The sequence below is a fragment of the Littorina saxatilis genome, linkage group LG10, assembly GCF_037325665.1.
Source record: "Littorina saxatilis isolate snail1 linkage group LG10, US_GU_Lsax_2.0, whole genome shotgun sequence".
Lineage (NCBI taxonomy): Eukaryota > Metazoa > Mollusca > Gastropoda > Littorinimorpha > Littorinidae > Littorina > Littorina saxatilis.
This window is the reverse complement of record NC_090254.1, coordinates 36,480,982-36,496,844: the sequence shown is the minus strand read 5'-3', so window position 1 is coordinate 36,496,844 and position 15,863 is coordinate 36,480,982. Positions and strand designations below refer to the sequence as shown.

Below are 15,863 nucleotides of genomic sequence, written 5' to 3'. Positions count from 1 at the left end.
AGGATTCAGAAATCATTCAACATTGTTGACCTTCATTAAATGAAAAGGGTGAATCCTAACTCAAAATAACAATTTCATGCTGGAAGTAAAAGAGGCTTACTATCGCTGATGGGGTCTATGTCGACCAAAAGAGTGGGATTCCCTGTAGGTGGAGTTCCTGTAGGGGGATTCCCTGTATACAGGGAATCCCACAGAGTGGAGTTTTTCAATAAAACTTGCAAACCATACTCGAATTTCTAAGCAATATAAACAAAGATAGAAAAACCCACAAATTCTACCGATGTCGCAAAGCATCACGTGACTTTCAGCGATATCAGCGAAATTCTACAGGAACTACACCCTGTGGTATTCCCTGTGTACAGGGAATCCACCTACAGGAACTCCACCTACAGAGAATCCCACTCTTTTGGTCGACATAGACCCCATCAGCCTTACTATCCAACATTCACAGCTAGAGCTCAGATTTATAAAAAAAAAATTTTAAAAATAAAAAGTACGGTACAAAATATGCTGACACTCTTGTCATATGTTTCCTAAAACGGAAGACATAGGAGAATGAAAAAAGACCTCCTCCCTTCACACGTACACAAGAACAGAATAGGGGGTAAGAAAAAATAATGGAAAGGTGTAACAGAAAAGACCAAACGGGGAAAGACATTTTGCCCATTGTCCATTTGTCCACTAGCACTGTAAGTAGTTTCCGGAATAGTTTTCACATGAACTAATTTAATATCTCCACAACAGAATGCGATCATATATCTACATATCATGTAACAATACAAGACACATGCAGCATGGGAAAAAAAGCAACAAAACCAAACACACAGCCAGTATCACAGGCCACATAAACCAACCACACCAAAAACTTTTTCGGTGACGGAACGTGAAATTATCAAAAAAAACAAAATTAACCCCAACAACAACTGAAAACAAAAAGAGCTCCTCGCCAGCTGTGGTTATTTCCAAACACATTTCATTCAAAGGTCATTTCAACATCCGACTTCATTCTTGATAGTTCAACATACATATTAATCAGTGACAACAATAAATAACAATACAATATTTATTACTGACAAGCTTAGCATGAATACAGAAAGAACGGGCGCAATGTGGAAGGTTCGGGGTTTGAATACCTAGCCGCGTCTGGTGGGTTAAAGATGGACATTTTTCCGATCTCCTGGGTCAACTTATGTGCAGACCTGCTAGTGCCTTATCGGTTACCCCCCTTTGAGTGTACATGCAGGCACAAGACCAAGTACACACGGTAAAGATCCTGTAATCCATGTCAGAGTTCGGTGGGTTATAAAAACTCAAAAACACCCAGCAAGCATCCCATGGAAATTCAGAACGGCTGCCTGAATGGCAGGGTAAATACCCGCTCATGCAAATACTCAAGTGTATGTAAGAGTTGCAGCCCAAGAACACAGAAGAATAAGAAGAGAATACAGACAGGAAAAGCAACCACAAAAATACAAAGCAACCACAACAACTGCTTATCGTTGCATACAAGGTCAAAGTCAACCACAAAAAACAACAAAAGTAAACAATTTGACAACCCAACACAAACTCTTCCAACAGAAATATTATTCTATAAAAAAGAGAGAGGCTGAGAGTGCGAGGGAAGAAAAAAGAAAGAAGGGGAACAGGAAATCCCAAGATGAAACACACACTTGAAAGCCTAAAGTGCTCATAGCAAACTGCAGTACTGTAGTGGCACATGTGAATCCCTTGTGTACGAGCATACAGCAATTGATGTGGTCATAGTCACAAGCTTTGATTTACAGGCAAACATGAAGTGAACAAAATAAACAAAAACAGGAAACAAATTACTTCAACAATGACGAAAATGCCACATCTTACTTGAAAGCAGAAACACACATCTATAAAAGAAGCAGAGGTTAAAAAAAAAGACTTTGCTTGTTTGCATACTGAACCTCCTTACAACACAAAATGATCACTCCCCTCTCTCCCCCCCCCCCCCCCCCCTCTTTTTTTGTATGACATGAATTTGGAGCTAATGAAAATAAACAGGCCAGTTCATCACAAAAACAAGAAGAGCAAACGCTCGATCGAGTCACTTTCACAGTTCTGAATATTATGTGAGGCATCAGATGGACAGGAAGAAATTGCTATTCACAACACAATGAGTCACGTTCACATAAAATTTGAGCCCGGTCACTTTTATAGTTTCCGAGAAAAGCCCAACGTTAAGTTGTGTGTTGCCGAACAGAAAAGGCTAGTTATCTCCCTTGTTTTTCTGATAACGTTCGTAAAAGGCTACAGATGTAAATACTTTGATGTAAAGAATAATCCTACAAAGTTTCAATCACATCCGATGAACTTTGTCAAAGATATAAAATGTCTAATTTTTCCTTTGACGCTGACCTGTGACCTTGAAAAAGGTCAAAGGTCAACGAAACCATCGTTAAAGTGTAGAGGTCATTGGAGGTCACGACTAAACAAAATTTGAGCCCGATCGCTTTGATAGTTTCCGAGAAAAGTCCAACGTTAAGGTGGTGTCTACGGACGGCCGGCCGGACGGCCGGCCGGACGGCCGGCCGGACAGACTAACACTGACCGATTACATAGAGTCACTTTTTCTCAAGTGACTCAAAAACCAACGAAAACAAACCACAATGAAAGGTTATAAATTGAATCAGAGAGAGACAGAGAGAAGGATAAAGAGATGAGAGAGGGAGAGGTAAAAGGGTGAAATGTGCAGAACACAGGCAGTCATACATAATACCAGGCACCAGTGTCAGGATGAACAGTCCAAACCCTTTTCAAGAAGTTTTATCCTACATACCATGAGAGAGACCACTCATGAGATAACAATACCGTTCAAACCACACGTGTGTATATCATGTAAATGAGGTCGTGTCAAACTAGTCTAGCAGGGACCTGATTTTCCACTGCTTATGATCCCAAAGTCACCGATTTACACTCGTTGCTTTTTCAAAAATTGAAAAGCTCGCTTTCACTCGCTCGCACTTCAATATTTAAAACTTCAACTCGTATAAATCTAGTTCACAGCAAGCCATGTAGCATTCTCTATGTATCACATGCTTCAAGTTTCCAATAGGCACATGCTTGAAAACCACAAACACATTCACGCAGACGAACACATAGTGAAACCCAAGCTCATGCTGAAATGACTGATAAACAATAACAACTTATCGGCAACAGACAACAAGGAAAGATGAAGGGCTGGTGGGGTGAGGGTTAGGGTGACTTGGAGGGGCTGAAGGAAATTCTCTATACAGTATTAGCATCTTCATACAAAAGACCATCTGCAGTATGAGTTACAGTTTGACATCTACAGCGAAACCCCCATTTTAAGACTCATCAATTAAGACTCCCTCCTTTTTAAGACCTTGTTTTCTCACACTTTCTGTTAATAACCTCTGCAAAAAATAACCCCGTTTTAAGACTCCCTCCTTTTTAAGACCTGATTTTCTCGAATTTTTGGAGATCTTACTAGGGGAGTTCGTCTGTACCTCAAAGATGTCCCCTCACCAATTCATCTTTCTCGACTTTCCTTCTCGAATAAATTAGGTAAGTGTCGTCAACGGGTGTAAAATAATGATGGAATGGAATGGATGTAACAAGTGATGACACACAACACAAAGAACAAACAAACACAATACAAAACTAGGACTCAGAGAAGCCGAAAATCAACAAGTCGCGTAAGGCGAAATAACAACATTTGGTCAAGCTGTCGAACTCACAGAATGAAACTGAACGCACTGCTTTTTTCACCAAGACCACATACTCGTAGTTTCGTCAGTCCACCGCTCGTGGCAAAGGCAGTGAAATCGACAAGCCATGCAGAATAGTGCGGTAGTGGTCGCGCTGAGCAGGATAACACGCTTTTCTGTATGTCTATTCTTTTTAGCTTACCGAGTTTGTTGTTAATCCAAACATATCGTATCTATATGTTTTTGGAATCAGGGACCGACAAGGAATAAGATGAAATTGTTTTTAAATCGATTTCGGAAAAATAATTTTAATCATAATTTTTATATTTTTAATTTTTAGAGCTTGTTTGCAATCCAAATATAACATATGTATATGTTTTTGGAATCAGAAAATGACGAAGAATAAGATGAAATTGTTTTAGGATCACTTAATAAAAAAATAATTTTAATTACAAGTTTCCGATTTTTAATGACCAAACTCATTCATTAGTTTTAAAGCCACCAAGCTGAAATGCAATACCAAAGTCCGGCCTTTGTTGAAGATTGCTTTGCCAAAATTTCAATCAATTTTATTGAAAAATGAGGGTGTGACAGTGCCGCCTCAACTTTTACAAAAAGCCGGGGATATGAGGTCATCAAAGGTATTTATTGAAAAAATGAAAAAAACGTCTGGGGATATCATTCCCAGGAACTCTCATGTCAAATTTCATAAAGATCGGTCAAGTAGTTTACTCTGAATCGCACTACACACACACACACGCACAGACACAGACACACACACAGACACCACGACCCTCGTCTCGATTCCCCCTCCATGTTAAAACATTTAGTAAAAACTTGACTAAATGTAAAAAGATGTTTGTGAAGTTTACACGATAAAACACTATCAGCAGGTACAAACCAAGTTCCACAGAGGAGAAACGACTAACTAGGGAGTGAAAAATAAAACGGGATTACATCAGAGTAGGCAGTAAATACACTGAATATGAGGTAACTTCTAAAGGTGACAATTAATGTGAAAAATGAAGAGTGCAAGTACATGTACATGAACCTGGCCTATGAGTAAAGCTGCCTGTATCTTTTCTTTTTTTTTTCTGACAGAAAATAAAATAAAGGTGATGAGTAAAGAAGACAAATAAACTTTCTTTATTTTATTTATGCTGCTTGTTATCGCGCGCATATTTCAACATACGGATTCAAGGCGCAGAGATTTATTTATGCCGTGTGAGATGGAATTTTTTTTTACACAATACATCACGCATTCACATCGGCCAGCAGATCGCAGCCATTTCGGCGCATATCCTACTTTTCACGGCCTATTATTCCAAGTCACACGGGTATTTTGGTGGACGTTTTTATCTATGCCTATATAATTTTGCCAGGAAAGACCCTTTTGTCAATCGTGGGATCTTTAACGTGCACACCCCAATGTAGTGTACATGAAGGGACCTCGGTTTTTCGTCTCATTTCAACTTCTCTTAGCCTGAGGGCATTTCTACATAATTATCAAAGTTTCAATTTTTTTCCCAACCCTCCCTTACCTGAGACAGCAAAGAAAGTTCAGAAGGAGAACCAAACACACTGCCAAGGGATCAATCTCTTGTCATAATCAAAAGCAAAGTAAATGCAAACTGATACCCAAAACAAACAAACTGCTTAGAGTCTAGTCCTACATCTCTGAATTGCGAGCTGATGTGAGAAAATTAATGTCTCATATAAATACGAGCATGGCTTGAAGAAAAATGTGTCATGTCCCAAATAGACACTAGTTCTGGGAACAGAAAAACCAAGTTAGCATAGCAAGAAAAATGTGAACCTTTGACAAATGTATCTTCACTGGGCAACATGCTGGCCTGATCAGCCAGCCATTTACAAATCTTGATTAGAGATTTATGATAAATCAATGAAGATGCTCGCAATAGTAATCATCAGAAATGATTGAAGTTAGTTTCCTTTAGTTCTCAGCAGTCACGTGACTTGCGACTGCTGATCACTTCCTGTGTCCAATCATTAGTAAATGATGAATGTTTGATCAACTAAAAAGCAAACGTGTGAACTTAAGGCATAAAAAAGTATTTTCTTCAACAATGATGTAAGTTTTTCAACAGTCACGCTTTCCTTACAGTCATGTACAGCACTACCAAGCACCATATTACCGAAAACACAAACGTTGAAAGAGAATACCCCACGCCGACTCGGACAGAGTTACTTCCAGACTTCATCTATCAGAGAACAACTCGTGTTGTATTTAACTTTCCAGCACATCAAAATGGTATGATAGGTTAAGTTATGATCAATGATAATGCTGAAGATTTTCTCTGACTAACTAGAACGTGTTACCGCCATGTCATACTATAAGTGGCAGTTGCAAAGAACACAGCATCAGCACTAATAAACATCATTAATAATTAATAATAAATACCATGCCAAGATAATAACAGAAAGCTTTTTTTACATTGTAAAAGATTGCCTTTTGATATCAGAAGAAAAGTGTTATGAGCATGTTAGACAAAGTGGGAATCCCGAGAGACTTTCTTTGTTTAGTGGGGCACTTGCGGGGGTCGAGGCTTGGCAAGATATTGCTTTCATTGCAATGAAACTGTAAATAATAGCTTTTTCACTGTTTGGTGAGCATGTTCTTTACAACTGTCATTTTTGGTGAAAAACATGCAGATATATAGACAGTGGAACCCCCCTTTTAAGACCCTTCAATTTAAGACTCTCTCCTTTTTAAGACTTTTTAAGTCCTTCTCGGACTTTCTCTTCATAACCTCTGTAAAATTACCCCCATTTTAAGACTCCCTCCTTTTATTTTAGAGACAGCGCTACAAAAGAAGCTATACGGCCCCAGAGAGGACTTGGAGAGGACAGCACGTTTCGCCCTGCAGTCCGGACTGACGATCTAACAGCGAACGACAAGAAGAAGAAGAGGACACCCTCCTTTTTAAGACCCGATTTTCCCAGATTTTTGGAGGTCTTAAAAGGGGGGTTCCACTGTAGCTGGGCAGCAATGATCAAGGTTACAGCAGTGTCCGAGCATTTGCAGCGGCATGATTAGATACAGCAAAATCATCAAAAACAATCAAATTTATAAATGAGGCGTCAAGAACACATTCAACTGACACTACAGTATACAGAAAATTTCTGACACTGAATATTTATTTCTAACCTGTCAAAAAAGCACTGAAAAGTGCTGGGTAAGAGCTCCTGTATACTTATTTACTATGCCTCTTTACATGTAAAACTTCTCAGAAAATTTGATACAGGAACAATATTTTATGAAAACTATCTTTGACTGAGTGAATGTGTGATTTTTGTGACTGATTCATTAAAAAACAGAATGGAAACTGAAGAGTAAGGAAAATAACAATCCAGAAAATAAACCCAAATCCCACCCACCCAAATTGTTTTGCAATAAAAACTCACACCACCATTACATACTTTCAAGGGGTAACACCAATTGCACATACATTTATTTACATACAAAGTTGATACGCCATAACATATTAAAAAAGAAATCTTCCCAATCCCTATTCAAGTTTTTGTGTTGTCTCTTTTTTTAATCATGATTTGATAATGTAATCAGAATTTCAGATGCACTTACATTACACTTAATAATAATCCATAATAAAAAATCAAGTTCCACTGAGGTTTTAATACTAAAAAAAAAATTTGCAGTCAAATTAATATACTAGCTAGCAGAGTGATGATGTGATGCAGAGTAGTCTCCCCTTGTTCCAGTGTTATCTGTCGGAGTTGAATCCCTTTGAACCGTCGGGCCCTTTGGGTTGTCTGATGATACTGTTGCCACTTTTCACTTCCACCTTGTTCATCCTAGGCCTGCGAATAAAACCACATAGAACATTTGTAGCATTCACGTTTTGGGAGGAAAATCAGCTTGCAATTATTCAAAGCAAGATTCCTACTTGAAATGAACTAAAAATGGTAGAAAATTGTTGCTACATCTAAATACAAGACAAATTCCATATCACAGGAGGCCCGGGTAGCTCAGGACTTGTGATCGAAAGGTCGCAGGTTCGAATCCGGGCCAGGCCGGACACGGGTCAACTTTATGTGCAGACCCAGAGACGGTATCCATCTCCCACCCCCGTGTCACCACAGTGGCACGCAAAAGACCTTGGTCATTCTGCCATAAATGCAGATGGCTGATACCACCTAAACACGCATACACTTGTGTATCTCATCTAAAGTCGGGTTAAAACCCAGGAACATGCCCCTAATGGCTTTGCCGTGAGGGCGTAAAACTTGAATTTCTCTCTCCATATCACAAAATTGTTCATAACTCCACCAACACCCCCCCCCCCCCCCCCCCCCTCATATCTTGGAGGAGATATGAGGACAGAGTCGGGGGGAGAACTTTTCATGGGACCTACACTTCCCATCCACTAACTCCCTGCGGGATTTTGAAACTTGACGACTTCATGACTGTTGGTTGCTTGTCCTTTTACAGAGTATACAAGGTTAACATTGCAAACGCTATCTCTGCAAAAAGTTTTGCAGAAGTGACGTCACAAGCTGAAAAAAGATGAAGATCTTGAAATTCAATCCATGTGACCAGGAACATCACAAAGAGCTAACTACAGACCACAGAGACTGTCATTTGAAACAATAGCAAGATCTAGATGTGGCAATTTTGAGGACGTGTACGGGAACGTGTATGGGTAACGTCATCAAATCTAGTTTTTACGTTTCGGGTTTGCCAAGATCTGCAGTCTTGGGGGTAGCAAAACAACATATGCGTTTGGAACATTGGAGAAAAAAGTGAGCCACGGGTGATGCAATATCTACACGTACACGTACAGGTCTTTGCTACACGTTCGACCATCAAGGACACTGTATTACATTGACGCCAACATAACATGTTTGTTTGTTTGTTTGTTCGTTCATGGGCTGAAACTCCCACGGCTTTTACGTGTATGACCGTTTTTACCCCGCCATTTAGGCAGCCATACGCCGCTTTCGGAGGAAGCATGCTGGGTATTTTCGTGTTTCTATAACCCACCCAACTCTGACATGGATTACAGGATTTTTTTCGTGCGCACGTGGTCTTGTGCTTGTGTGTACACACGGGGGGTGTTCGGACACCGAGGAGAGTCTGCACACAAAGTTGACTCTGAGAAATAAATCTCTCGCCGAACGTGGGGATGAACTCACGCTGACAGCGGCCAACTGGATACAAATCCAGCGCGCTACCGACTGCAGACCTGTTTACCCCCTCAAATGAAAATCAGGAATGCAACTGGTACTTTTCCGTAATTTGAGGCATCTTTGAGTAATCTTTTTTATCAACCATAAACCAGCTTGAAAACGATTAATTCGCGCGCTACCATGCAAAACAAGTACAAAATTGTTAACCATGTTTAACAGTACACACACAGAAGCTCGATCACACACACCACAAACACACAACACAAGACACCTGATATATATGCAAGTTAACAAAGACAAGTTTACTTTATCTAAAAAAAAACCAAAACAACAGTATTCAGGGGCGGAGCAAGAGAGTTAGAGGGGGGGGGGACAACCTGGGGTCCAGGGGGTCTGGCTGAAGAATTTTAGCTATTTTATTAACAATTTGTGGCTTATCCTTGATTTTAAACATGATAAACTGGTGTCAGCAGCCACTCATTATTTCTTTTAAAGTTAGTATTAAATAATGGCAATTTATCTTCATTGATATCTGCTCCCGACAACAACAAAAATTTCACAGACAGAAAATGTTTTAATTTTTTTTTCTCCACAGACTGAATTTTTGTGTTTTTTGTTGCTTTTTTGACAGCAAGGGTGGGGGGGGGGGGGTCCGGAACCCCTGTAACATCCCTCCCCCCACCCCACCCTTGGACTATTTACAGTCAAGATGCATGTGAACAAAACCACCTTACATTCTGTCACATCAGACATCCTGCATTAAAACCAGTCATAATAACTCTCTCCAGAAGCTACCTTTAATTTTAGAGGACCGATTCGTTTATTTCATTTAAAAATTTTGTTGTAAGTTTTTCGATTCAAAGAACTGTGATCTTTGCTATATTGGAGAAATATTAATGGAGATCAGTTTTAGACTCAGAAAGACTTGAATTTCGCAAGTCACTGATGAGCGCGACCATAGCGCGACTGACCGTAGTGAGAGATCGGTTCGCAGGTCTGGGATATTCTGTGGAAGTGGAGACCTAGGTCAAATAAACTCGATGCGAAGTAGGCTCATGTTTTGCCAAACATAATTTCGTGTTTTTGTTTGTTTTCATGTTCATTTGTGTACTGCATTTTGTTAAAATTAATGCTGCGTCTAACCTCGGGACACGTGCCGCGACGTGACTCGTATTCTAACTGACTTAGCTTTGTTGTTGCACTGATCTCAAGTCGATCACCAAAATGAATGTGGTTCGCTCTTCTTAAACTTCACCAGACACAGCCACTTGACTTAATAGTTTTGCCGATATTTCTGTACAACTTTCGCTTTTTTGGTTGGCATTTCGTCCCCACAGAGATCCTATATTACCCTTCGGACCAATGTCGATCTCAAAACCGCGGAATCCGACAAATACCTTGCTGTGCACATGCGCAGAAAAGGCTGTTTCGGTCAGCCTTGAAATCACAGTCCTGGTGACTACCACAATTTCGACTTCGAATTTTCACGCACAAAAAAGGTTCTCTCGACCGCAATTTCTGGAATTTTCGGTAGATTTCCGTAATACCGGAATTTAGACCCCAAATCCGTAATAATTCCGGACAATCCGGGAGGGTAAACAGGTCTGCGACTGAGCTACATCCCCGCCCAACATAACATGTGTTTTAAGTTCGCAAGAAACCATAGCTAGCTCATGCCCCAAGGCCCTCAAAAGCCAAAAAGTTTGTTGCCAATGACAAGGCCAAACAAATTTGGGTCGGTAAGTCATTTCCTTTTTTACAAACAAATCCTATTGAATTTGTTTTATTTACACAGGCACATGCGTTTTGTTTTTTGCCAGAAATTGTGCCACCTGTGTCCATTGGATGTCGGAAAAGAGTAGCTTTCTTTGTAAAGTCTACAAATGAACATTTGAACAAAATTTGTTTTCCATTGAAGGGTCTTTCCATTAAAGGGTCAAAAAAAGTTCCAGGCTTCTAGGAAAAATAAGATTCGTAGGTGAATCAGATACATGTACATCAAAACATATTCTTGGCCTCATTGATTAAGCACATACTTTTCAGAAGTAGCCTGCACACAGTTTTCTGCTCCGAGAGAATTACTGTCGTCGGAGTTTGGCTCCGCCTCCAGTTCTTGCTCAGCTGCCTCTCCGAATATCCTCATCCTCGCTTCAGCGTATTCTGCTTCCCGCTGCTCCAGGGTCTTCATGGGCTTTTTGGCCGTGGCCACTCTGTGGAAAAGAAGGAATAAATGAATACAATGAACTGAAACATTACTTCTTTCATGGGCTGAAACTCCCACGGCTTTTATTATTATGGGGAGCTTATATAGCGCGAACCACAACTGTGCTCTCCGCGCTTTACATATTAATTTCTGCCGTTTGAAATGGAATTTTTTACAGACAGACAGACAAACAGACATTTTTTACACACAATATATAACGCATTCACATCGACCAGCAAACTTCAAGCCTATTAGGCGAACATTCACCTTTCACGGCCTATTATTCCAAGTCAAACGGGTATTTGGTGGACATTTTTATCTATGCCTATACAATTTTGCCAGGAAAGACCCTTTTGTCAATCGTGGGATCTTTAACGTGCACACCCCAATGTAGTGTACACGAAGGGACCTCGGTTTTTCGTCTCATCCGAAAGACTAGCACTTGAACCCACCACCTAGGTTAGGAAAGGGGGGAGAAAATTGCGGCCTGACCCAGGGTCGAACACACAACCTCTCGCTTCCGAGCGCAAGTGCGTTACCACTCGGCCACCCAGTCCACTTTTATGTGAATGACGGATTTTACCCCGCCATTTAGACAGCCATACGTAGCTTTCTGGGGATTTACTTCTTTCAAATCCAAGAGCATGGTCTGGTTCCTGCGTACACAGTGATGTAAGTTTAAATTTATTTAGCAAATTTGTGAAAATGGGCATATAAGTTTGGACAATCCAGCCATTTTTTTCTCCTCATTTCTTCATTAATATTACTTTATTTACCAGTTGCTGGGAAATTGGGGTCGCTTCCTCCCAGTGGAAAGCTAGCAGCAACAGAGTCGCGCTACCCAGGTGTGTGCCTGTTTAGGTGTAATCAGCCACTTGCATTTCTGGCAGAATGACTGAGGTCTTTTACGTGCCACAGTTGTGACACGGCGGTGGGACATGGATACCGTCTCTGAGTCTGCATATAAAGTTGACCCATGTCCACCCCGTACTGGATTCAAACATGTGACCCATCAATCACAAGCTCAGTGTTTTACCAACTGAGTTAGCACCCCCAACTCCCAAAATAGAATTGAATTTGGTTTCAATAACATGAAGAATATCTGATTTGTTTGTACATGTATTATCTTCCCTGTATATCCTGCCTGGTTTAACAGCATACTACTTCCACTGTAAAAGATTTCGGTTGCCACCTGATTTGTCCAGACTGCTACATGAGATTTTTTCATTACCCACTGAAATGACGGCAAAGTTCTTGGCGACTTGAAAGAAGTTTTTGCATAGTGCCAATACCAAAGACATATCAGCATGCGTATTGACTTACTTGACTTATTCCTGTAGACTCCCTGTGGAGCATAGGGCCGCCAGCATGCGTATATGTTACATGTATTGCATGGTATCTAGGCAAGACAAGGTGAATGACTATGATGACGTCACTAAAGGCACTGCTGAGAGCGATGTCATCACATTCATTCACCCTGTTGTTTCTAAATCAGTCCAACAATCACTTCGGATGAGACAGGGTCAATAAATATGATGACATCACTAGAGGCACTGCTGAGAGCGATGTCATCACATTCACGAGGATGTATGCACGTGAGTGATATTTGTAAATGTGTATTATGATAATATCATCTTTGTATTTATATTATTGAAATTGTTATATCTCGATGTACAGCGCTAAGAGCATAGTTAAATTTGTGAAGCGGCGCTATATAAGCTATCTTTATTATTATTATTATTCATTCGCCCTGTCGTTTCAAAATCAGTCCAACAATCACTTCTTACCTTGGACTGTTCCCGACACTGTTACTGTTGGGTTCTCGTCTGAGAATGCGAAGTTGAGGTTTGTATTCAGTCCGTCCAGTGTCTTCTTGCATCATCACGGGTTGGGCTCTGGCAATAAAATATCAAAACAATTCCTATCAGTATCAAATGTCAAAATGACAACCTTGAAATATCCGAGCAACACCACTAAAATATTGACACAAAACCAGTGAAATATCAAAACGATACCAGTAAAATATTGACACAACACCACTGAAATATATATCAGAACAACACCACTAAAGTTTTAAAATATTGAAACATTCAAACAACACCACTAAAATATTAACACAAAACCAGTGAAATATCAAAACGATACCGCTGAAATATCAAAACAATACCACTGAAATATCAGACCACTAAAATATTGACACAACAACACTAAAATATCGTCACAACACCACTAAAATATCAAAACAATTCCTATCAAATACCAAAACCACTGAAATATCAAACAACACTGAAATACTGAAAGAACACCACTGTAAGTTAAATATCAACACAACGTACACCACTAAAATTCAAAACAACACCACTGAAATAATAAATATAAAAAAAAACCACTATCAAACATGAACTTTATTTTCAGGTCACATAATTATCATAACCCTCCAAGGATGGCAATTATGACTGGTCAATATGTGGACATTCCAAAAGGGAGAAAGAATAAAGAGAAAATAATAAAGCAACAAAGAAACTGTGATAGCAGCAAAGACAAACAAGAAGAGCAAACGCTCGATCGAGTCACTTTCGCAGTTCTGAATATTATATGAGGCATCAGATGGACAGGAAGAAATTGCTATTCACAACACAATACAGATGTAAATAATTTGATGTAAAGAATAATCCTATAAAGTTTGAATCAAATCCGATGAATAGTTTCAGAGATATGATATTTCAATTTTTTTCCTTCAAGACATACCTGTGACCTTGAAAAAGGTCAAAGGTCACCAAAGCAGACGTCAAAGTGTAGAGGTCACTGGGAGTCACGTTCACATAAAATTTGAGCCCGGTCACTTTTATAGTTTCCGAGAAAAGCCCAACGTTAAGTTGTGTGTTGCCGAACAGAAAAGGCTAGTTATCTCCCTTGTTTTTCTGATAACGTTCGTAAAAGGCTACAGATGTAAATACTTTGATGTAAAGAATAATCCTACAAAGTTTCAATCACATCCGATGAACTTTGTCAAAGATATAAAATGTCTAATTTTTCCTTTGACGCTGACCTGTGACCTTGAAAAAGGTCAATGGTCAACGAAACCATCGTTAAAGTGTAGAGGTCATTGGAGGTCACGACTAAACAAAATATGAGCCCGATCGCTTTGATAGTTTCCGAGAAAAGTCCAACGTTAAGGTGGTGTCTACGGACGGCCGGCCGGACAGACTAACACTGACCGATTACATAGAGTCACTTTTTCTCAAGTGACTCAAAAACAGAAAGATTAGGGGAAAAGAAAGAGAGAAAAATATACACAATATGGACTAGCTTAAGTTGCACGAAGCAAACAAAGTTGAACACTCTGACTGAGTGAAATCTGAGGTGTTGAAACACTGACACAGTAATTAAACTTAATTTTGGTGGTACATTCGTAAATGTACTATAAAATATTATATATTATACATTAAAAAAAACTTGGAAATGTGGGAATTACATTAAAACATACGTATATGAAGATAAAAAAAACCAATGAACCATGGGTGAACAAGAAAACAGCATGTATATATCCAATTACCACTACAAGCACATACCTTGCTGCGTCTGTTGAGTTTGAGACGGAAATCTGCTTGAGACGTTCATCCAAGATCTGTTAGAAAGAAAACAGAGTCAAACAGCTGTAACATCACCTGAAATCCTTTGAACTGCAAGCTAACTATGTATGAACAGAATGGAGTAGACACTGAAACTTGAGAAGGCGTCTGAACCACTGGTCTTCTCCATACAGACACCTGACAGTGAAATTCAAGGAGTATTCAAGGAGTTTTCAAGGAGTATTTCCGGTATCCCGGCTCCACCATGGCAGGCTCCAGAGAATCAATCAGGGTGGTTGCATAAGCATGTCCAAGAAATTTGGAAGCGTAGTATTCCGTTTGGACTTGCTGCCCGTTCCAGCAACGAACAAAAATGTCAAGTTGCTTCATTTTGCTGAAAAACTTTAATATTAACATTTTTTTTTTGTGCCTGCACTTCAGAATTCAAGGAGGTTCAAGGAGGCTAAACACAAGAATGACAATTTTCTCCAAATTCAAGGAGATTCAAGGTCCTTGAAAAGGGGGGTTGAAAATTCAAGGGGATTCAAGGAGATTCAAGGAGCGTACGAACCCTGTATTACATATACGACTGACTGGCTGATCAAACTCTACTCATGTCTGAAAATAATTACAAAAAAATCAACGCCTCCCATCTCGTTTGAAGTCAATACTCAATGCCTAGCTTGCTAGTGTGAGTGGTGGATGTCCCACTCTTCTTGCCTAGCTACTCTGATTCAGTGATTCAGTATAGAGACAACGGCGAGCCCGTGCAAAAATGTCCCTCTTTCTCTTTGCTGCGATGCCTGCAGAACCCCTCCGCATGATGGTGCTCCCAGACACCTCGTACGTAGGGTGGAAACTGGATTGCTTAGGCCTAAAAAAAAATAGGTGTGGTTACGGTAACCCGACCTACCCTATTTTTAGGGGCCGACCCTATAACTTTTTATTACATTTGTAAAAAAAAAAGAAAAAAAAAAAAAAAAAAACCACTGAGTGCAGAAAACGCAATGAAAGCGAAAGCGCTTGAGTCGCACACTTATTTTCCTGTCAAGTAGGTTTAATGTGTACACATTAGAAAAAAAAGTTTAAAAAAAAAAGTAATTGCCTACCTTCTTACCCTATTTTTTTTGGCTATGTTAGTTGTTACCTTAACCACACCTATTTTTTTTTGTGGCCTTAAACCTATCCGTCTTGTGTTTAAAATTCTCTCGAAAGAAATAA

At 39.7% G+C, this 15,863-nt stretch overlaps 1 protein-coding gene across 1 annotated transcript in view; it reads right to left on the bottom strand.

Annotated features, from left to right (window-relative positions):
- Window positions 1–2,001: 2,001 nt before the first annotated feature.
- LOC138978708 (SUZ RNA-binding domain-containing-like) overlaps window positions 2,002–15,863 on the bottom strand; it is a 21,610-nt gene continuing 7,748 nt past the window's right edge. The window contains exons 2-5 of the mRNA XM_070351503.1: window positions 14,643–14,698; window positions 12,858–12,965; window positions 10,904–11,077; window positions 2,002–7,538 (exon numbers count right to left, since the gene is read on the bottom strand). Of these exons, the coding sequence (XP_070207604.1) occupies window positions 7,442–7,538; window positions 10,904–11,077; window positions 12,858–12,965; window positions 14,643–14,698 (435 nt within the window). The 3' untranslated portion in view covers window positions 2,002–7,441. The remainder of the gene's footprint in view (window positions 7,539–10,903; window positions 11,078–12,857; window positions 12,966–14,642; window positions 14,699–15,863) is intronic.